General features: G+C 31.5%; 1 protein-coding gene and 1 long non-coding RNA gene across 2 annotated transcripts; one reads left to right on the top strand and one right to left on the bottom strand.

Annotated features, from left to right (window-relative positions):
* The first annotated feature begins 987 nt into the window (after positions 1-987).
* On the top strand, positions 988-2,922 carry LOC114395933 (embryo-specific protein ATS3A-like). Its single transcript, XM_028357802.1, has 2 exons — positions 988-1,125; positions 2,259-2,922. The coding sequence occupies exons 1-2, from the start codon at positions 1,021-1,023 to the stop codon at positions 2,718-2,720; spliced, it is 567 nt and encodes a 188-aa protein (XP_028213603.1). The 5' UTR covers positions 988-1,020; the 3' UTR covers positions 2,721-2,922.
* A 4,418-nt stretch (positions 2,923-7,340) lies between these two features.
* Positions 7,341-9,886, bottom strand: LOC114395947. The gene is made up of 3 exons (XR_003663164.1): positions 9,461-9,886; positions 7,986-8,922; positions 7,341-7,899 (listed from the first exon to the last, which is right to left on the bottom strand). It is a non-coding gene; the product is annotated as an uncharacterized LOC114395947 (long non-coding RNA).
* Positions 9,887-23,507: the final 13,621 nt, after the last annotated feature.

Raw genomic sequence — 23,507 nt, 5'->3', positions numbered from 1 at the left:
AAATTAATTTAATGTAATTTTATTTTGCATTTTGTGATATAGAATATTGGAGATAGTAAATAAAATTATATTTATAATAGTTAAAGTTGATGTGAAATACTTTTTTTACAAACTAATGTAAAAAATAAATAAATTTCAACTTTGTTTAACCAACATATTTTTTTATAGATTAGTTTGAAAACTAATTTTAGATCATGAACTTTGTTGATGTGAAATATTTGTTTTTATTTATATTTATAGAGCAGAAAGTATATTAGAATTTAGAAATTACTAATATGAAAAAATTGAATGATATATAAAAAGAAAATAGTTATAAAATGTAATATAGAACGTTGAAGAGTGAGAGCACTGAACATGACAAGCATTTGGTGCTCACTAAGATTGAATTGAAATGTTTTTATATAAGTTTTGTTATGTTTTGAGTAACATTGAAAAAGGAAGAAGGAAAAGAGTAATGATAAACACAAAAGGAGAATGTTCTCTCAATTTTCCTAACATGACACGTAATAGTGAAAAACTCAGCTTTTATATATTATAAATAGATAAATAGATCTAATAGTACATACCAATTAAACTCAAATAATGTTATTTAAATTTGAGTTAAATTAAAAGCCCGAATGCTTCTTAGTTAAAACATAAAAGTGAAACAAGAGAACATACGGATAGAATATGAAATATTACAAGGGTTGCCCCCTAATCAAGTGACTAAAAATTGAGGGAATATAGCTTTAACCTTCCATAAGACAACGGCATGAACGGATTCGGATTAGTCAGAGATACTTTCCGTTAATCAACAAAAAATATAAGGTATGGTTAAGGTAAGGAAGCATAAGTAAAATTAAAGGAACCTTTTTCAATAAAATAATAAAACACATACATAGACTGCGACATTTAAAGATTTAGGAACATGCACTTTATGAATGGATCAAGCTAAGAATAAAATTAAATCCAGAATGTCTTGTCCTATATATTCCATGTTAAGACGAATACAAGTGCATTGTGCTTAATTGAAAGAGTGAAATGGGGATGCTGATGAAGAGCATTGGAAGGCAATTAATCTGCTGTTGTGTGCTTTTGCATGTTCTTGTCGCTAGAGGTGAGAGTCTAGAGGCACCAGAGTTTAAGGTACCTAATAATACTTTATAACTTTAATTAATTGGTTGTTATTTGGATATATATGGTCGTATATATGCAAACAGTCTAACAAAATGGAAGCAAGAGATTATATTAATTGATCATAACTAAACTCTTTTACAATTTTTTTTTCTTTGCTCAATGTTTCTATATATTATAAGTTTGAATTCTCATTCTTAAATTAGCATATTTTTGGAGCTATATTTTTATTTTATTTTTAAAACTATTTAATTTATTCTTATTTAATATAATAAAACATTCATTATTAATAATAAAATTATCTGTTATTTAATTAAATTTATTTATAGATACCCGACAATAACATAATTTGCTTGTTGTGTTTCATTTAAGAAGCATACATGAAAATTGAACAGATGAGACAAGACATGCCATATAGTAGCAAGATATTTGGCATATAACCAACACAGATAACGATCCTTTCTTAGACCACCAAGTTTTTGAAGATTATGAAATACTCTTTTCTTCCTCAATAAAGTAAGAAAAATCTTCTAACAAAAAAATTAAATAACTTTTTAGTCCCTTAAATTTCAAACACTTTTTAATTTTGATCTTCCAAATTCAATTAAAAATCTATTCTTTTCATCTGAAATGTGTAAAATACTTTTTCTAATTCCTCAACTTCACTTTGGGAACTAATTAATAATTTATTCGTTTTAGTCTCTCAAATTTATTTTAGATACTAAAAATAATATTATGTAAATTGGAAGGACTTAAAAATAAATTTTTAATTTAGAGACTAAAACTAAAAGTGTTTTAAATTTAAAGACTAAAAACATCTTTTAAGTGATTTTTTTTGTTATTACAAAAAATACAATATAGAAAAGGAACTTTTATAGTTTTCTTTTTTTCTTTGCAATAATAATAGTATTAATTAGTGATTACTTGTCTATGTGGGATTGGGTCAATTTCATTACAAATGATTTTTTTTCTAAAGAGTAATGATATTTAAATATTGGTATATATCAAATATTCTATCAGCCCTTATTATTTTTATTTCTTTTTTTATTATATCATATTTTACTTGCTTTTTTTTTCTCTAGATGTTAGATGTGTCTACTTATTATTTTCCACAATTTTCTAACAAACTTGTCTTTGCACATCAGAAAAACTGCACCTACGTGATCACCATAGAAACCACATGCACATGGGGAGCTGAGACATCAAACCTAGTGAGCCTAAGGTTTGGGGACACAAATTCAAATGCCATATTGGTGAGGCACCTAAACTCCAAGCACCTAAGGAAAGTTGATCCATTGGAGCCAGAGGTTCTTGATGACATGCCAAGGAAACCATTCCAAGCATGCATGGTGGACCAATTTGAGGTCACAGCACCATGTGTTAACTCCCCCATTTGTTACTTGTTCCTCAAGCTAATTGGAAACGATGATTGGAGACCAGGTTTTGCACAAATTCAGGTTCTTGAAGGCTCACATCTTAGCTCTGATTACTTCTATTTTAGAAGATTTGTGCCTAGACATGTGTGGCATGGTTCGGATGTGTGTGATAGTGAGGTTACGCCCTTTGGACTCAAGAAGAAGAGAAATGCCTATGTGAACATTCCATGAGTCTAGTAATGTATAAAAAAAAATTAATTTTATTTTTGATATTTCTTTTGAATAAGTAAAGAAAGAAATATCTGTTCTTCTTCTTGATATGTAAATTAGCTGAATACTGAATAGTGTCTTAAAAGTTACGGGATATGTAGTGTTGGACAATGTAAGTTACATATTAATAACGTAATATATAAATTAGACCGTGTAAAGGAAATGGTTTTTTGTTCATATCAATATTAATACCTTAAAATTCTTTAAAATATAATTCATCTTGTTGGTCAGCAATGGATGATTAGTTTACACGATATGATCTTTCAAAATATATATATATATATATATATATATATATATATATATATATATATATATATATATATATATTTAATTTTTTAAAAAAAATCATATTCAAGTCTTATATGTAAAAAAAATTACAAAAACAGGTTGTATATCTTGTGATTCACCTGATAACAACGTTACTCGTTTGATTCACCAGATAACAACGTTGTTACTCGATAGTAATAACTAAAACTGTTAATGAGGAAGAATAAAAATAAAAATTGTTTAAAGTTTAAAAGAAAAAATCGAAAAATTTTAAGAGAAAAAATATTAAAAGCATAAAAAAATAACTTATGTCCCTAATTCAAATAAAATTAAATATTTTAAAAAATATTGGTGGTCAGGAAAAAAATTCATTGGGCCGGTATGAATTTTACATTGTCATGATTTAATTGGCTGAACAGGATAAACTAATTATCAAACCATGGTCATATCAAACAATATAATTATAAAATTTATATTTTTATACCCTAATTGTAAAGAGAATCCGCACCAATGAACTAACCTTGGATAACCTATAGCCTACAAAGGGTCAAGTTGTACTGAGAATTTATCAACAATTTTATACAAAGTCTTCTACAACTGGTTCCATAATGGACTAACTAAAATGGGCCATTCAACCCAAATTTATACTTTTACTAAATGGAAAAATGGTATTACTATTGGCACTCCACTTTTGCTATCGGTACTACCCATGTGGGTGCCTTTTAGGCATATTTCAAAATTGTCCCTTAAAAAAATGCACAACGGAATCATAATTCTATTATTATTTTTTTCACCTGTCATTGCCCATTGAAATCACGATTCTGTTGTGCATTTTTTTCACTCCATAAATATGTAACAAAATTTTGTTTTGTTTTTTTTTTTGCACCCCATTATGCAATGGAATCATAAATTTGTTGTGTTGATTAACACAATGGAATCATGATTATGTTGTACTTTTTTACTTGTAAAAATTGTTTTAATTTTTATAAAGTAAAATTTAATGTTTTATATTATGATTTAACAATCATATTTATGGTGGTCTAACAAAACAGCAGTGCCCTTGTAGAGCTCGATGGAATCTGAACCATTTATTTTGTCGGTGCAATTTTGATCGTTGCTAATAATTGACTCACGAGAGAATAATACAAGTCACTAATAAATACAAGTGGTCTAAGGCACCTCATTGCATTGTCTTGATATTTCACCATATTGGGTTGAAGATGGAGGAAGTCATTGTTGTTGTGTATTATGATGGTGATGTGGTATCAATTTCTGAGGGGGTATTGTTTGAATGTCCTAATGGTTCTAAATTCATTAAAATTAGTGAGGAAATGTCATTTGTTGCACTAAGGAAAACAGTTATGGATATTGTCAGAGGTGGAAGAAGCCTATTTGAGTTTTTTATTGCAAACTTGTATATGTAGGTGATAGTTGTGTTGAGTATGACTGTATGGAGCTAAAAGACGACAATAAAGTAGGAAAGATGATTTTCATATTTTTACAGTTTAGTTCTAAAGGTTCAATCGAGTTGTATGCAATGGTTGACCAATCTTTAGAATAAATCCTTACCCTTCTGCGTAAACCAATAAAACCAAGATTTGTCGAAGAGATCATTGGTTTGATGCGTGGATCAATAGCAACAACAAGCTCTAATGAAGATGATAAGCCTATGTAGTCATGTTTTTAATTGATGAAAATTGTGTTAGTTGTTGTTGTTTGTTTTTTGAATTTAATAGAAATTTTGTTCTATAATTGATTGTTTGTTTTTAATTAGTTGATTACATTACTAGGCATGTTTAAACATAAAAACATGGCAAACATAAACTGTTAAACATAAGTTCATAGAATATACAAATAAAATTGTACAAACAACATCATAACATGAATACATAAAAATAAAATATAAAAAAAACATCAACGGCCTCTGTGGCCGCCTCCTTTTCCACTTATGTTAGGTTTCTTTCTTAGCAGTGGTTTCTCCTTGGCTAAGCTACATCTAGCCGCAACACTCTCCTATGACATCAGCAAAAGTTGTTGTATGACCTAATGACTATTTTTGCCTTGAGATACAACTCTCATGTCCAGCAATCTCTGTGTCGACGCTGACATCATTTAGAATCGATCCTACATAAATGTTTAGCAATACAATTAGTAATTATTTTTCATTAAAAATTAAGAAAAAATTATGACAACATTGTCGGCATTACCTGACAAAAGTAAACAACGCCGGCTACATAATCTGGTACTAGACCACCACTAAGCTGAGGCTATGGTGAAATACGTGCAGGATGTAATGATCTTTGTTATAATAACAACCCATAATAAAAATATACTTTAAAAAGTTTATAAAATAAGATTTTAGATATTTCAATAGATTGAAATACTTCAAATATTATAAATAAATGAGTCCTTACATAAATAAACAACTTTAGTTTCAAATATGGGCATCTACAAAGTTTAACTAATAATGAACTAATTCTTCAATTCTCCTTTGTCTTAAAGCTTCTTCCTTAAATTCTTAAAACAACACTTTTAATGAGATAATAATATCAATGAATACAACAAGTTCTAAAAGAGTTTGTCAATGGTGTTGTTCTCAACAGGTGCAGCAACAAAAAAAAACCCAACCATGGTATCCACCAAATTAAATTAAAAATAATACACACATACTTATAAAACAACCACAAATTATTCACACTACGAAATGACACTTCAATAAATAAACACTAACATTTCATTGCATTCAATTATTGAACAAACAAACAAATATCACAATAAAACTTAGTGATTCCCAAAATCACTAGACTCAACTCTTTGGTTTCCAGAATTAATGTGGATCTTAGATTCCTCAAAGGGTCCATGAACTCATATCCATGCAATGACATCTCATGATCTTCCCCATCATATGGAGGTATTTAGAATCTCTTCCTCGTCCAAGATGGAGATATCTAATATCTCCTCCCCATCCCGAATTGAGGTACTATCATATTCAATTCTCATAATAAAATAGGCATACACAGTCATCACTTTCCAAAAGGTGATGACCAATTCACACGTAATTACAAAACATCATTTCATTAACTATCAAATAAATACTCTAATTTCATACAAATAATAATTCATATAGTCATACCTCAAATTATAGCATCATATAGTCAATTAATAAATAACTATGAAATAAAACACACACACGTATCAAAATATATTTTAGTTGATATATATGATAGCTAAACACAATACCCAAGCATGCTAATTCATGAATTTTCAAATCAATTCCAAGATTTAATATCCAACCAGTGAAGATTTGTAAATTGCAAGACTCTTTTTGGTAAAATTAAATTAAATATCATGCATAATAAAAGCTACATTTTTGTATGATTATATCAAACACTTAAATAATTTCATGCAAGAATACTAGGAACCTAAATTTTACAATCATCATAGAGATTAATTCACGCAAGGATCAATGTCTCAATTTATTGATTTATGACTGGTAAACTCAAGAAGACATGATTCCATAAATTTATACCATAGAAGTTTAGAAAAAATATTGTTTTACTCATCTCTTGAAGCATAGTAGTTCACACATTCTTTAGTTATTATTCCTCTTCTCCATTTAGTGGGTCATTTGTTTCTTCTTTTTTCTCAATCCTATATGATCTACTGATTTTCTATCTTCTGAGAGAGACCGTCCATAAAATTCTACGAGAAGAGAATTGTCTATCCTTATATAAGTACAAGAGTATATGATTTAAGATTGGGTAACAATAGATATATTCTCGGTAGATTTGGTTAATCAAATCTTTCTTTATCTTTTTCTACTCTATTATTTAGATTTATCTAATTATTAACATTTTCTAATATTTTATTTTCTTTCAAGATATATTAAGATAAAACATGATAAGATTTAAATTGTTCTCAAGGCTCACCAATTAAAATATAACAAATATTTAATCTAAACTAAATATACAATATTATATTATTACTATAATAATTATATTCACAATAATAATCTTTAATCCTTTTAATTATTATATGGAACTGCCTCACGTTTTTTATAATTATTAAAAAATATCAACAATTCTTATATCAACCACCTAATCTTTTTAATGATAAAATAATTATTTAACTCAATCAGTTTCAAATAAATTATTTCAAGCATTATTATATTTTTTAAGTCAATTATTTCAATGAAATTTAATATATCATTATACAAGCATTCCATATATATATATATATATATATATATATATATATATATTCATAATCATTTTAATTAAAATAAATATTTATACTAATAATTTTAATTTATACTAAAACTAATAACAATAATTATATTAAAATTTTAGGATGTTATACAGGACTATGTAGTAGCTCTCATTCCTATGGTGGAATCAAGTATGGATGGGAATGCTCATAACAGAGGGTAAGTAGTATATAGTGTAGGCCCATGGAGCCCATGTCAAATAATCTCGCCCACCACCACCACTGTTGTTCCCACTTTTCCCATGCCTTACAACACTTCTCATATTCAGTTGGATGCTCGGGTGGTTCCAAGGGAATCCTCTACACATACCCAAACTGCCTCAAAAGCCTCTCTGATAGATACAATGAGATGTATGTCCTAACTCTAATGTAGCCAAAGTAGTATGCCTGGTCCTTGAAAGGTTTGATGTCTCTGTGTGATGCATATCGGACCAGGCAACATCAATCATATGCAATTGATCCAACAACTCCCTGGTCGCAACAACCTTGTTGGTATCCATCAACGACAACCACTTAGCCACAAGCAGTTGCTTGTGGTGTAGGCGCTCATAATCCAACATGTTCTCTCTACAAGGAATGGTTGGCAGACGCGTAAACACCTATGCTGTTAAAACATGAAATATATTTTTAGAATCATATAATATTAAGAAACAAACAATCATGTATACAAAAAAACAAAACAATTCTTACCATGAGCAGCATTATATAACCTCCATTCTGATTGTTGTCATACTTGCACACATATGACAGCTAGTCATAAAGAAAAACTAGCACAACTACCCCCCCCCCCCCCCCAAGTGTACTCGATGTAGCTATCCAGATCATTGAGATATGGTAGGTAGCAGATGTGTACATGTATCGAGCTCTTTTCAACAAATACAGTATTTCTAAGCAAATGCAACAAACACTCTAGCAGCCCAGACATACGACTCACTATCAACATAGGTGTGATACAATCCTTATAACCAACTCAAAGCCGCCCTATTGCCCGATGATGTTGTGCCATCTACCTCCTGATTCATCATAATACCAAGTTCTGACCTCAACAAATCTCTGATTTGCTTTCTTGGTGTAGCTCATGCCTGTGTGATTAAAGAAATGGCTTGAGATAGACATATGTAAATGACATGAGACATCATCAAAGGTGATGATCATCTCTCCAATTGGAAGGTGGAAGGAGGAGGTCTCATTATGTCATCTCTTGATAAAGGCATTGATTATGCCTTTATTTGTAGACGTGTACCATGCATTATACAAGCTCTTAAGCCTTAACCTATCCACGTACCCCTTAATTGTCAGTTGGGTAGGGTAATGGATAACATTTCCACCATGGTTGACCAACTTCAGCTCTACTCTAGGCTGACCAATCCATACATGCCCACCTATGTTGTCCTTATAGGACCAAAACAAAGTCAAACCCATAAGGCCTCCTCCAAATAGGGTTTGAAGATGTGGTCAGTAGGTGGTATTTGTGGCTATGCCTCTGACTCAGCCCGTGCCTCTAGCTGTCCCTGAGGCTTTGCTATTGTCACCGAGCCAACTCTGCATCATGATGTGTTAATGTAGTCACAAGTCAATGCCTCTCTGCCTATGCATTTTGAGACATATGCAATACACTTCGTACGAGCTATTTGGCAAAAAAAATTAAAATTAGAAGTATAAAATATTAACTAAACAATAAAGTAAATGATTTATTAAAAAAATCATTTCACCATGGAAATACGACTGTATTGTGTTTTGGGTTGATCAACACAATGAAATCATATTTCTATTATGGATTTTTGGAAAACAAAACAACGAAAATATGATTTCGTTGTGTTTCTCATCCCAGCACACAACATAATTGTATTTTCGTTGTGTTGTTTTTCAAAACAAAAGAAATCTACAATAGAAGTACGATTTTGTTGTGTGTTGGGTTGAGAAACACAATGAAATCATACTTTTGTTGAAGAATTTTTTTATTTTGAAAAACAACACAATGCAAGTATGATTCCATTGTGTTGTGGGAAGAGAAACACAATAGAATCATATTTTCATTGTGTTGTGTTCCAAAACAAAAAAAAAACTACAATGAAAGTATGATTTCGTTGTGTTTCTTAACCTATAACACAATAGAATCGTACTTCCATTGTGTAAAAAAAAAACAAATAATATGAAGTTCTTACCTTTTAGAGTAATGATGAAGAATTTGAAGAAGGAAGCGGGAAGAGAGACAAGGAGAACGGAGTTTATCTTAGAGGAAGGGGAGGAGGGAGTTGGGCTTGGCTCAAGGGAAGGGTAATAGGGTGTTTTGAAAGGAAGAGAGAAATGAAAGGGAAAGGGAAAGGGAGAGAGAAGAAAGATGTTCGGAGGGAAGAGGGAGAGAGATGTTTGGAGGGAAGGGTAAAAGGTGGTGAGAAGAATGGAAGAAGGAAGGGGAAAGGGTGGAGGTGGGGAAAACTGCCCCTGTATAGTGTTGATCTATTCCAACTACTTCTCAAAAAAGTGACAGTAGGAATAGTAGTCTCCAAGGAAAAATCATTTTCTAAACAAACAAAAACTAAAAGTGTCCGTCCAATGTGCTAATCTAATTGTCCAATACATGGTATGGGTTGATGGCTGAATTTTCATTCTAAAAGTTCTCCTTATGCTTTTATAGCTGCACTCCTAGAGCCTTGAGGCAGGGTGACACATACATCATTGCCCGGCATTGTTGGTGATATGACCAGGCTAGGGACAAATTTACATGGTGGGGTTTAGACTTTTGAGGGCAATTGTTGCCACTAACTTAAAAAAATTTCTTAATGTAATATACATTTTTAATTATAAATTATATTCATAATTTGAAATGTAGTATAAAAAAGTCATCTATATTATAAATATTGCCCTCACTAATTTATTTGAATGAGTATTGTCTCCACAATATAATTTTTTTGGATCCTGTCACCGTATAGGACATTGAGCATATGATGCTGAAAAAGGGAGGATAGCAAAATAAATGGAATTGTGAGAATGATCAATAATATGGGAAGAATTGGAGACTATCATAGTTAAGAGTATAATATTGGACTGCATAATATACTCATTTTTTTATTTTTAAAAACTAATTATATTATTATTCTATTTAAGATATAAAACTAGTAATATACTAAATAAATTCTTAATATGAAATTCACTAAAAAACTTAATACGAATTATTTAACTAAATTTATTTTCAAATTTTGGATCTTATATTAAAAGGTTGGGATCCACTTACATCAAAGTAAATGTCATTTTTTTCGTTCAATAACTTTTTATAAACATTATGTTTCTTCAATTCATTTATTGGATGAATAGTTTCTTGTTAAGTAAATTAAATTTATAAAATTTTATATAATTAAAAACTAAAGAATAGTTTACTAACTTCATTTTAATATACAATATATACTTTTAATAAAATGGGTGTGGAGAACAAAAAATTTAAAATAATTTTCAGAAATTATTTTGTATTCATTCACATAATTAAGGACGCATATAATGGGGACAGGGTTGCACCTGACTTTTTATAATTTGTTTGTTTTAGGAAGGAAAATTAGATACCAAGCTATATTAAATGTTTGTCATAATTTACTTTCAAAATTATAGTCTTTGTAATACTAAATATTTTTCTTATATTTTTTAGTTATCTGAAAGTAATTATTTTTCAATGATTGTTGGTTGTTATTTCCCTAAAAAATAATTTAGTAAGTAGCATAATTTATTCGAATTTAGCAAGTTTTTTTAATATAATTAATTGGAATTTTCCTAAAAAAGATATAGTTAACATAAATACCATATTTTTATTATAAATTTATTAAAGTTCTTGGTGGCATGTAAAATTGGTTAGTGTCAGTTGTAACTTTGGATGTTTAAAGATATGTTCTATATTGTTTATGTAAATGTATTCTCTATATATTTAAGAATATTTTATAAGAATTTTAATGCTTACATATTTATTTGATTTTAGCCCCTTCAGTCATTGAATCTGGGTGCCCTTAGTGGGGATGAAGGTATCTAGGGAGAATGATTATTTTTTTCTGGTCTAGAGTAACTTGTTCGAACTAAAATATTCGAAGCATAACATATCTAGCTACAGTGGAGTTTTTTTTCCATATACAATATTCAAATATTTAAATCTGAGACTTTATTAAAAAAATAAACGTGTAATTCAGTAATACTTGAATCAACATCACCCATTTATAAAGAATGGTTATCTCGACCAACTAATTCATGGTAATTTAAAACGAAAAAAATGTTAAAACTCAATGAATCGAATCATACCAATCTGTTTTTATTGGGTAGTTTGCTTCAAATTTAATAATAATAAAAAAGAGCAACGCTACTTGTTACGAACAAAACACGGTACGAAACACACGAATTGATAACGTGAAGCAACATCCTTCTTTAAAATGATTTTTAATTATAAATTAAAAAAACTGTTAAAGCTGCTTTGTCACAGTACAAAGAATTCGTGCATCTTAACGAAAGGCATTGCGTACAAATAAGCATTTTCCAAAACAAAATTATAAAATAGAGGAAACTATTTTGATTAGTTTATTTATAAAAATAATCAAACTTTCAATTTAAAGTTGTTGAGTGGATAAACATGTACAATATATTACTCATACCAAAAAAATAATTAACTCATAATATAAAGTATTAACTTATCCTATTATTATTATATATTTTAAGCAAACTAGTATTATTTAAACAACTAGTTCGTTCGTATAAGATTATGTTGAAATAAATATTTAGAAACACATAACCCATTCATTTAAAATGAAATTTTTTAAAATGCATTTATTCAAAAAAGAACTCCCGATCAAGTTTCTTCAGTGAATAAAGAGCATAATGTCTTTTCCATGGACCACTAGGTTACAATGTTCGGTTGCATTGCATTGTAACTCACTTTACAAATGGAGCTAAATTTCATGCCCACTTTTGACAAAGGTGATACTGGTCCAAATCAGAAGGCTTAGATAAGAATCTGATGTTGAAATCTTGCACGCTTTGCTTTGGCCCAGTTATCCTCCCAAATTTGATATTAATAATTAAATGGAGATCATTTTCTATAGTGCTTGACTCTGATCTTTCCCAAGTTCAACGAAAAACGTCATTTTTATTCTCAATTCCACTGGATCGAGAATTCATCTAATGGAATCGAGTTGGACTCTATTAGGTTGAGTTTAGCTATATATATATATATATATATATATATATATATATATATATAACAAATGTATAATTGAAATAAATGAAACCTTTTTCAATTGATAAAATAGATAAATTATTTAATTTCTTTGGAACATATTTGAAACAAAATTAGGATTATTAACGTTAATTTTAATAACTATTTTGTAAAAGAAATTATAAAAGAATAGTTAATAATATTTTATATGGTCAAAAGATCAGTATCAATTAATTAAAATCCCTGAAAAAAAAACCCTCCCCAATAAAAAAGAAACAACTTATATATGGCTAATAGAAAATTAGATAGGCTAGTGTTTTTATATCATCATTCATTGCACTACTAAAGTCTAAAACATCTCATGCTATCAATAAAAGTTTCACAAATAAACGTATAAATTAATATGCTGTAGCACAGTATGGTCTTGGACTCTATTATTACCGTTAGCACCACAATTAAACGGTGGATTCTTGAGTCTACTAGGCTTAGAGTTAGTCTAATTAACGGTGGAAAATTTGAGATTTTAAGTTCAAATTTATTGTGACGCGCGGTGAATTATTGACAAATATTAATAAAAACGCTTATGCTATCAATAAGTCATTGGTATGTATGAAAATGAACTCAAATTATTTGAGTAAGTTCTCAAACTTTATCGATGGAAAAAAAAAATATAGTTGAAAAGAAATATCTTATTACCAAAAAAATCTATACCGAAGGAAAAATAAAATAGTTTAGTACTTTGGTATTAGTAAGATTAAGATTGCGATTGGCTATTGCATTGATCTAAGGCAGCAAGCAAGTTAATAAGGTTAATAAGAATCAGACAAGGTGATTAGTACGTGATCCTTGTTTTACTTTAAGCCATGTATATGCCCCATTGGTGTTGACCAAATTAAAACATGGCAGATCCTAAATAATGACCAATCATAACAGTAGTGTTTCCACATATCTTTTAGAGAATGAAGACGTGACCTGGATCTGCTAGAAAAAAGGGAGCACAAAAAGCCATAACTAAAGTGGGCTAACCTTAAAGAAAAAAGGGATATATGAAACATGTAAACGAGAAAAAGAAAGAGAAACAGTACAAAACATGCATTATTGTGAAATGTGAGTTGTTTCTGTTCTGAACATAACAAGTCAATACCAAGCGACACGAGATAGTGGACAACCATGACCACGGGATAATTGCTTGAGGCATTCAGTATTTTTGTTGGGACACCCCCATAATTTTCGAAAATGTATGGATATTTTCGATTATAAATAGCAACATCCATTTTTTATATCTGCAACATCTTTTTTTTCTCCGACAAATCTCACTCCGTCATTGCAAGTTGCTTTCATTAGCTTCCATTAGGCTCTTTTTCTAAGCGTTTTTGTCACTGGTGGTGTATGTGCGTTGTTCAAGAGTATACAGTGAGACTGGGTTGTTATTCATCGCCAGAGAAGAAGGTACACGAAAAAATTTTAAAATCATATAAATTGTCAATCTGTAGGTTTTAATTTTTTTAAAAATTGTAAATTAAATTTTTTTAATTATATATTTAATTTTTTTCGTAGTTTAATTTTTTTTGTAATAGTTTTAGCAATTTTAGAAATTTTGATTTGGTGATATTATTTTATAGTAGTATAAAAAAATGTATTTAGTAATTAGATTGGGAAAAAAATGATAATATATATACACTTTTAAAAATTGCTAAAACTAACATTAGATTGCTTAAAAATTAATTTAGTAATTAATTAATTGAAAATAATTTAGTAATTAGATTGGTAAAAGTAATATTAGATTGCTAAAACAATTTTGTGTATACATTTAACTGAATTATGTATTTACATGTTTAACTAAATTATGCATTTTAATGTTTATTACACTGATTAATAATTAAACAAATTTGGTATTTTATTGAATAATGTATTTATTAAAATTTGTATGATATTTATTGAATGATATTTTAATGAAGATATGTAATAAAAATGTAGTATATGGTTATATGATGATGTACAATACATTTTTATTTTATTTTTGTATAGAACTACATTTGTGTTAATAACAAATGAGGTGATTGTATAATTTTTTTAAGTTGTATTTTTTTATCATTGAATTTGTTAAATGTTTTTTTAAGATGGATGAAGAACAGTAAATGTATGATAGTATTATGTTTGAAGAAGTTGATATGAATGTTGAAAATGAGGGAGATGCTGGCGTGAAAGTAGAACACGTTGATTGCTCTGATGCCTTTAATACTTCCCAGGTATTTGCCTAATTTGTTGTTGGTACAGTAATTATATTACATAAATATTTATTGATCTCAGACTTTTATTTTAATTGTGTTATATTTGTTTGCTAGCCGTGATGAAGTTTTACATTGTGCTCGATCGGTGGCTCATGACATTGGATTTATTGCCGTGATAATGAGGTCAGACACCAATACTAGTGTTAGAGGAATGATTTGGCAACTTGCAAAAGGAGTGCTGAATATAGGCCTAAGAAGAATGATTTGGCAAGAACATGCACTGGCAGTAGAAAATGTGGATGCCCGTTTAAGTTGCATGCAAAGCCAGTTTTAGGAGGAGAAGGATGAATGATGAAGTTAATTTGTGGGGTTCACAACCATGAAATGACAAAGTATATGCGGGTCGACTAACTAAAGATGAGAAGATTTTTGTTGCTGATATGACGAAGTCCATGGTGAAGCCAAGAAATATTCTCTTGACGTTGAAGGAGCACAATGACAACAGTTATACAACAATCAAACAAATTTACAACACCTGACATGCTTATCGTTCTTCCATAAGAGGGAGTAACACTGAAATGCAACAACTCATGATGCTGCTTGATCGAGATCAATATATTCACTGACATAGGATGAAGGATGATAATGTTGTACATGACTTGTTCTGGAGTCATCTTGATGTAGTAAAATTAACCAATTCTTGTAATTTAGTTTTCTTGATTGACAATACCTACAAAACAAATAGGTACAAACTGTTGTTGCTTGATATTGTTGGTGTTACACCAACATGAATGACATTCTCTACTGCTTTTGCTAACATGGAAGGACAACGTCTTAATAATGTTGTTTGGGCTCTATAGTGGTTTCGGGGGGGGTCTTTTCATGAGAGTTGATGCACTTCCCGGGGTTATTGTCACGGACAGAGATTTGTCTTTGATGAATACAGTGAAAACTGTATTCCCGGATGCTACGAACTTGCTGTGTTAGTTTCACATTGACAAGAATGTAAAGGCAAAGTGCAAAACCCTAATTGCTGAAAAGAATGCATGGAATTATGTGATGGAGGCTTGTGGGAGTTAGGTTGACTGTCCATGTGAGAGTTCTTTCCACTGACGTTTGTCTAAATGATTATTTTATTGACATTCGTAATTTTGTTGACATTTCTGTACTGTAAATAATAATTTATTAGCAGTCATTATTTTTATAAGTTAAGAAATAATTAAGTACTTTGAAAATAATAAAGATACGGTTTCATTAGCTAATGGACTTGAATTTAAACATTACATTAATTTCAACATAGTTGAAATAAATGGAAAATTCATCAAAAACTACAATTAACTAATACTAATTTTGCATTGAATCATGTTGCAACTGAGACATGACGTCTTCCATTTTAATTACCGATTTACTAAGAACAACTAAAATTTCTATTGGACCAAATTGTTTCCAGTAGTTAGATTGTACTAAGACCTTTAGCACGTCATCACAATTTTTTAGCTCAATAATTTCAAATTTGATAACTTTGTCTGAATACTCAGAATGACCGGGTTGTCAAAAAAAGCAATCGTCTTACCGTTTGTGATTCATGAATACCATCAGGGGGAATCCCTTGAGGTGCAAATTGCTTAATCACATCCTTCAGTCCATCGATGGTACATCCCGAAGGAATGTCAAATATTTTTGGATTTTTTCCTGTGAACGAGTAACCTACAAAGTCGTGTTGGTGTGTCATGTTCCACCTCCCGTTATAATATAGCAGGGCATCATGAGTAGGGGTCATAGTGGCCTGAAGTAAGTTTAATATACCATCTGATGTTCTACCAATGGTGCATAATAACTCAATCAGGTCAACACACAAGTATTGATCATTACACATTAACATTGTGTTAACATCATCATCATTTTTCAATTGCATAGATTGAAAGCCAAATTGGTTACCTGCATCTGCGAATGGCTGCTGGTAGTAAATTTCATCCAAATATTGATCGTCGGTTAATTGAAGGGTATTGTGCATTCTGCTTTTTAGTGTTTCAAAACCATAATTGTTAGGTACTCAAATGGGAATCAGAGTGGAACTTTGGAAATAAACACCAAATTCGTTGTGAATAATCGATCCATTCAGAAAAATAAAACCTAATATGGAGTTGACAATGGTCTGACTGCTTGTTTCTCCCAAAAATGCCATATTTTCTTGTAAAATTTGGTTTCTAAAGTTGGATTGGGCGAGAATGTGTGATTTTTGAGAGTGATGGTGTGGTATATATAGATGGTGTTCACTGAGACTGCTTGTATTATTATAAAATAGACGCGTGCAAATTTGTCCATGTGTTGTCAAGTACAACAATGTTGTGTCATGCTTTAATTTTGCATCAAACATGCATTGATATTATCAGAACTAAAAAAATTATGTAGTCATTTCTATGTCAGTACGTACGTGTAGTATTCATTTTTTTAAACATATGCATGCAATTCATATTGTGTTGTCAACTTTGAGAACAATTTACGATGCTTCAATGTAACAAAAACATACATTCGTAATTGGTTATGGACGAATTAATTTAATCCTCAAATCAACATTAACAGCTAATTAACGATAAACGGATGACAAAAATTTGTATCGCATAGTAAAAAAACGTGTCCATAATTAAGGTACCAAAATTATAAACCTACCAAATGTTACTGTCCCTACATAAATGTACGAAATAAATAAATTATCCAAAAAATAACAAATGACATGCATAAGGAAAATTAAAAAAAAAAAACAACTTCAATGACTGTTCGTATGCTGCCTATGCCTCGACGTGTGACCTATAGTTGGTTGGTGAATGAATCTTCTTGTGATGCCCACATATTCTTCAACAACAATACAGGCTTCTGTTCTTTCGGTTAGGATCCTCAAGTTCAGTAGTCTCTCCAACTTATCAGCAATTGCCGCAAAAGCATCCTAGCAAGTGATAAAAAAACAAACATAATAATTGTTAGTAATAAAATAGAAAAGAAAAGAAAACAAGAAACACAAAATACCAAAAAAAAAATATTAGCACTGCATGTCCAAGATGATGCACATCAACGTCTGCCTCATCAGGTGTCGCTGCCGCCACCGGTTGCTGATGCACATCTGGTTCAACAAATGTGTCATATTGCTGAACTGGTGGAACTCTAGGAGGATCCCTTGGTTGTGCCGTGTAGAACCAATCCATGTAATTTGACGAACACTAGCCAGACACTACACAGATTTGACCTACAGGTGCAATGTAGTCACTGAACTGCATCCATCTATCATCCATTTATTCATAAGAAACCGAAGGCACAACAGGATGTGGCAGAATAGTCTGGATGTATCCAAACTGTCGTACAACCCTCTTCGGTTGGTGAATGACTGTCAACGGACCCCATTTGAGATGGCCGGAAAACAACGTGATGACCTCAAATTCTCTAAATGAATGATGGTCACCATACGGAATCTAGCACACTACGTCAGGGGTCAGTTTGTCCAGACGCCTGCGATACATCGACACGGGCAGTGCCATGCCAAAGGTTCATCAGCATGCATGCGATCTCCTCTCATCATAATCCTCGGCAACTAGGGAAGAAGCAACAAACAAAAAATGCTCGTAGATCCAACACTAAATATTTTTTTTTCCGTATCATGTTAACTAACTTGTAACAGAGTGATATATCCTACAAGCTGCCTCGTCGTGCTCTTCGATGCCTCATTTAAATTATCATACATGTGCACAACTGCAGCAACACCCCAAGCGTAAGTCCCACTCTGTGTCAAGTCACGCAGTGCATCTAAGAATACCACATGCACGTGTGGGGCACTCTTGTTAGCAAAGAGTGTGTATCCAAGCAGATGCAATAAATACGCTCGCGCTGCTACAATCTAGTGACATGCCTTGATCTTCATATGATACACGTCTTGCAGCCACGATAGTCGAACATAAGAGCCATGACACTAAATCGTCTCAGCTCTTGCCTCTGCAGCGCTGACCTCGAGTAATTCCACCAACATATCGACATCGTCGTCAACATGAAGTTGCTCGAAGCTGTGGAACGCCCTTACGATAGGCAGATGTAGCAACAATGCGATGTCATCCAAGGTGATAGTCACCTCTCCGATGGGCAAATGGAAACTACTAGTTTCCTTGTGCCAACATTCCACAAAAGCAGGCATAAGTCCCTGATCGCCCGTATCTAGGGAACATGCGATCAAAGGACATAGTCCACTGGCAACCACAAGACCTTTAATCTCTGGAGCAGACCTACAAACAATAATATCGACAATGTAAAAATATTATTAAGTTGTAAATTACGTGCTTTTTGTTTTTTTAAAAAATACATACATCTCCATTCCAGATTCTAAGAGAAATGTGATTTTCATAATCTCTCAGAACTAATGTGTCATGGGGTCCACCTGGGAAACCCTCAACATCAGTAGGAGGATCCTCAATAGGTGTTTCTTACTGCTCTTCGTTCAATTCCTCCGTGGCAGTAGGAGGATCCTCAATAACATGCTCCTGCTGTCGCTGCCTGTGGACAGATGCGGTAGGCTTTTGCCTCTGGGGGCATCATTATCATCATCACTCGCTTGTCTCCTCCCCGGGGCTTTTCTTATTGCTCGGCCTAAAGTACGACTGAGACCTCTAGTTCTAACCATTATCTATACAATATTATTAAAATTATTGTGATTTTTTTTTCAATGTTAAACTATTTTCAGTTTTTGTTTCAATCATTTTTTAAAACTAACAATGTTAAAATATTTTGAATTTTTGTTTCAATCGTTTCTAAAACTAACTAACAATTTTAAAATCTTTTACATTTTTGTTTTAAATCATTTTTGAAAACAAACAATTTTAATATATTTTAAATTTTGGTTTCAACAATTGTTTTAAACTAACTAACAATTTTAATATAATTTAAATTTTGGTTTCAACAATTGTTTTAAACTAACTAACAATTTTAATATATTTAAATATTTGTTTCAACAATTATTTTAAACTAACTAAATTTTTGTAATTATTTTAAATATTTGTTTCAATAATTTTTTAAAACTAACTAACAATTTTAAATATTTGTTTCAAAAATTGTTTTAAACTAACTAACAATTTTAAATTATTTTAAATATTCGTTTCAAATTTTTGTAAAACTAACAAAATTAAATTATTTTCAATGTTTCACTACTACAAAAGTGCCTTTCCACGTCACGATATCTACGTCGGTTATCAAAAACCTGATGTAGTACATGATGCGGTGGCATTTTTGCAATTAATGCTAACTATATTATGTCGTTAACAATGGTTTTTTATAAAATCGCCTTTGATGTTAACATTACAAAGACGGTTTTTATAAAACTGTCTTTGATGCAAGTCATTTTTAATTATTTTATTCATACCGCTCTTGATTCCGCTATGAGGTCCTTGTCTGCTACAAGCTAGGTCTATCGTGCCCTTCATTCTGCTTCAGTCTTGGCCCGCGTCACAGCTAGCACGCATCCTACCTTCCATTTTCCCCACCAAAACATTGCATACGTGTCCAAGGTAATCCTCGATATTTATAGTTGTTGCCTTTTTCGCGGCGAATAGGAGTTTTTTGACAGTACGTGCGTTGATTTCGTGAATGGCGATGCATATGCGATGATTCGTTGCGTTTTGACCTGATGTGGAACGATTGGGAGGAAATTAATAGTGTTTGTTCACTAAAAAATGATTTTCGGATGTGGAATCTGCTTTTAGGTGTTCTAGTATGGTATTAGCGAGTTTCGTTGGTGGAGATTGTCTCAATGTCCTCTTAGAGATTACAAAGATATTATGTTAGGTGTTTGGACCGCCATTAAAACGGCGAGTGAGGTTGCGGAGGAAGTAGGCTGGAAGAGGGTCATACAGAGGGAGCTAGGTGTGAGTGAGCGAGTGAGTGTGTGGTGTTTTTGGGAATTTCCCCCCTTTTTTATTTTCTTTTCTGGGGTGATTGAATTGCTTGTTTTTTTTTTATTGATCGGCTTTTTTTTTTGGAATTTCCTTTTTTGGGAACTTTTGGACTTTCTCTCACGTTGAGTTTTTTTTTCCAGTTTTGTGATAAGAGTTAGATGTTGAGTGATAGATGGAAGAGTTGAGGTGGGGCTGGATTATATGGATAGTCTTTGTTGCTTCAGCTCTTTCAGTCAGGTGAGGAATTCTCTCCCTTTGTAATATTTTCTTTTTTCCTTTTTCTGTTTTTGATTCTCTTTTTATATAGGAAATAATCAATCTCCATGTAATGAGGTCATGTGCTTAATGGCTACTTGAGAGTTAAGAATTAAGTTCTGGTGCTGTGCTTGTGAATTGACTTGGTTTGAGACTTTTCCAAATTTTATTTTCCTAATCTTACTTGATGAAAAATGTTTTGTATATTGATTGTTTTTGTGTAATAACAATTGTCTAGAACCAACTCTTCTAAAAGCTTAAGCTTTTGAGTAGAGGCATAACAATGGTTTTAGACAGTGCACATGCCTTCTTTACCTCATGCTGGCATTTAGTTACAAAGAATAGTGAGGTCTTGAAGAATTTTCCTACAATACAAGGATTTTATTTCCTTGTTTTTGGATGTACATGTACTTAACAAGTATATTTTGGAGCTGGTGACTCAATGCTTGCCTTTTGAATATGATATAGTCCTAGTGAGAGAGTCAAAATATGAAATGAAAATTGTGGAGAGAAGCTTTCAAATCACATGATTCCCGATTAAGCAAAAGAAAGAGTATATGGAATACAAATTCTGGGACACGTGCTAGCATCGACTTGGATGTGAAAATTGACAATCATACTATACTAAAAGGTTATGTGGTTTTGTTATCTTCTATTAACATGCAAAGTGACTGGAAAATTGTGTTAGAAATTTTATAATTCCTAATTAATTAATATGGGCTACACATTATATTATAACATTTATATTAGTTATTTACATTTAAATAGGTTCAATATAAAGTGATCTATTTAAGTGAGTCCATTAAACTGCCAATAGAAAATTGATATGGGCTTAATGAGCGGAAACCAGTTTGACCCATTAGGGGATAATGAGAACCCTAATAAGTTTAAAACATAAGGCATGGTTATGGTTCCCAATACACCAAATCAATAAAACAATTTCTCCTCTCCCCATCTGAAGAGAAAATGAAGGTCCCATAAGGAAGAATGTGATTTGATTGAAGAAGGTCATTAAACCAATTATTCGTGACCACTGTTAGATTCCGCTACGTGTTGATCAAGCTCTCTATGGATCCAGATATTCCTTAAAACCTCTTGATAATCTGACGTAATGTGTTATGGTGCTCATTTGGTATTTTATAAGGTTTATTGAAAAATAACCAGCAAATTGGAGATGTAAAACATGAAATTTAGATAGAGTGGATGAAATGGATAAATGCCTGTTATTTGTGATGGATAGGTGCTCATCATTCTACTCCATTGTTTTCTTCCAACTCACAAAGATACTGCAAAATGATGGCTGGAATAATGTTCTGTCAGAAGAGCTATTGATGGTTGGCATGATGCATGTCCATGAGAGCAATTGATGATTGGAATGAGAAAATTTGAATCTTCTGAATTGGCTTGATAAACAGATAGAATCATCTGGAATAGGACATGATGAATGACATACGAATAGAGCTAATAAATTGAGACAAACGGCCAAAAAATTACCAACCAATTTAGGAATAAGAACCAAGTAGCTATAATATAGCCTAATGGACAGAAATGAGCCCAAGAAGGCGAATGCAGATAAACCCATTTAGGAAGGAGTTAATTTGAGGAAAAAGAGAGAGAAATAAAGCTAAACACAGGCAATAAAACAACACCCATTGCAGGAATAAGACCCAAACAAGTCCGTTACAAGGTGGAGAAGTGCAATCAATTGGATAATACAAATGTTATCAAACAATAGTAGTGTCAGATTCTTTGACTCAGCAGCAGATACAGTGATGCAGTCAGATTATCAGAGATGATGCCATGTCAATTACCTCTCCTAAAAGCTTAAGCTATTAAGTGAAGGCCTAAAAATGACTTTAGTTTTTTTTAAGTTAACCTGAAAACAAGTTGGTTCAAATCAACCTAGTGAATATGAGATCATTAATTTTGTTTCTGATTTTGTCTTAGTGATATCTTCCAACTTATATTCTCTTTTGGTAATCACAGATGTAAAGTTTTTCTTTCCTTTAATATATATTATTGAAATATGTTAAAAAGAGACAAGACCAATATATTCTCTGTTATTGTATTTTAAATTCTCTATCTTTAGGTGGTTGGAGGGCATTCTTCATGTAAAGGCAAGAGCAATCAGTCCTCAGTCAAGTATGGCTGTAGCCTAGTTAAAGGGAAAGCAAACCACCCGATGGAGAACTATCACATAGCAAAATTTGTCCATGTTCAAAGGGCGAGAGCTTGGGCTTTTTGATATATATGATGGACACCTGGGTGACAGTGTACCGGCCTATTTACAAAAGCATCTGTTTTCTAACATCTTGAAGGAAGTGAGTTGTTGAATCAAACCAAAGATATGCATTTATTACCTTGATCTCATCTGATTTATCTGGAAAAAGGATTTTGCGTCCTTCGTATCTTATACTGCATATAGCATGACAATTATCTTTCTGTTCTCAACTTCACATACTTTTTTTTTGCAATATCAACCATATAAAAGGATAAGTCATTTTAGTTTTAGTATCTTGAAGAGGTTGGTAAGATCTCTGTCCTTGCAAAAGAACTTTGAAAGGATGCGTAATGGTAAATTTGGCTTATTATACTTGTTACTAGTATATATGGG

This window comes from Glycine soja, chromosome 18, assembly GCF_004193775.1.
Source record: "Glycine soja cultivar W05 chromosome 18, ASM419377v2, whole genome shotgun sequence".
Classification (NCBI taxonomy): Eukaryota; Viridiplantae; Streptophyta; class Magnoliopsida; order Fabales; family Fabaceae; genus Glycine; species Glycine soja.
Note: the sequence above shows the minus strand (reverse complement) of the source record. Positions and strands in the feature narration are given on the sequence as shown.

Excerpts from the sequence above, each read along its gene's own strand:
- LOC114395933 (XM_028357802.1), top strand. The coding sequence starts at position 1,021 with ATGGGGATGCTGATGAAGAGCATTGGAAGGCAATTAATCTGCTGTTGT. Across the intron at positions 1,126-2,258 it reads TAGAGGCACCAGAGTTTAAG|AAAAACTGCACCTACGTGAT; the intron begins GTACCTAATAAT and ends TTTGCACATCAG.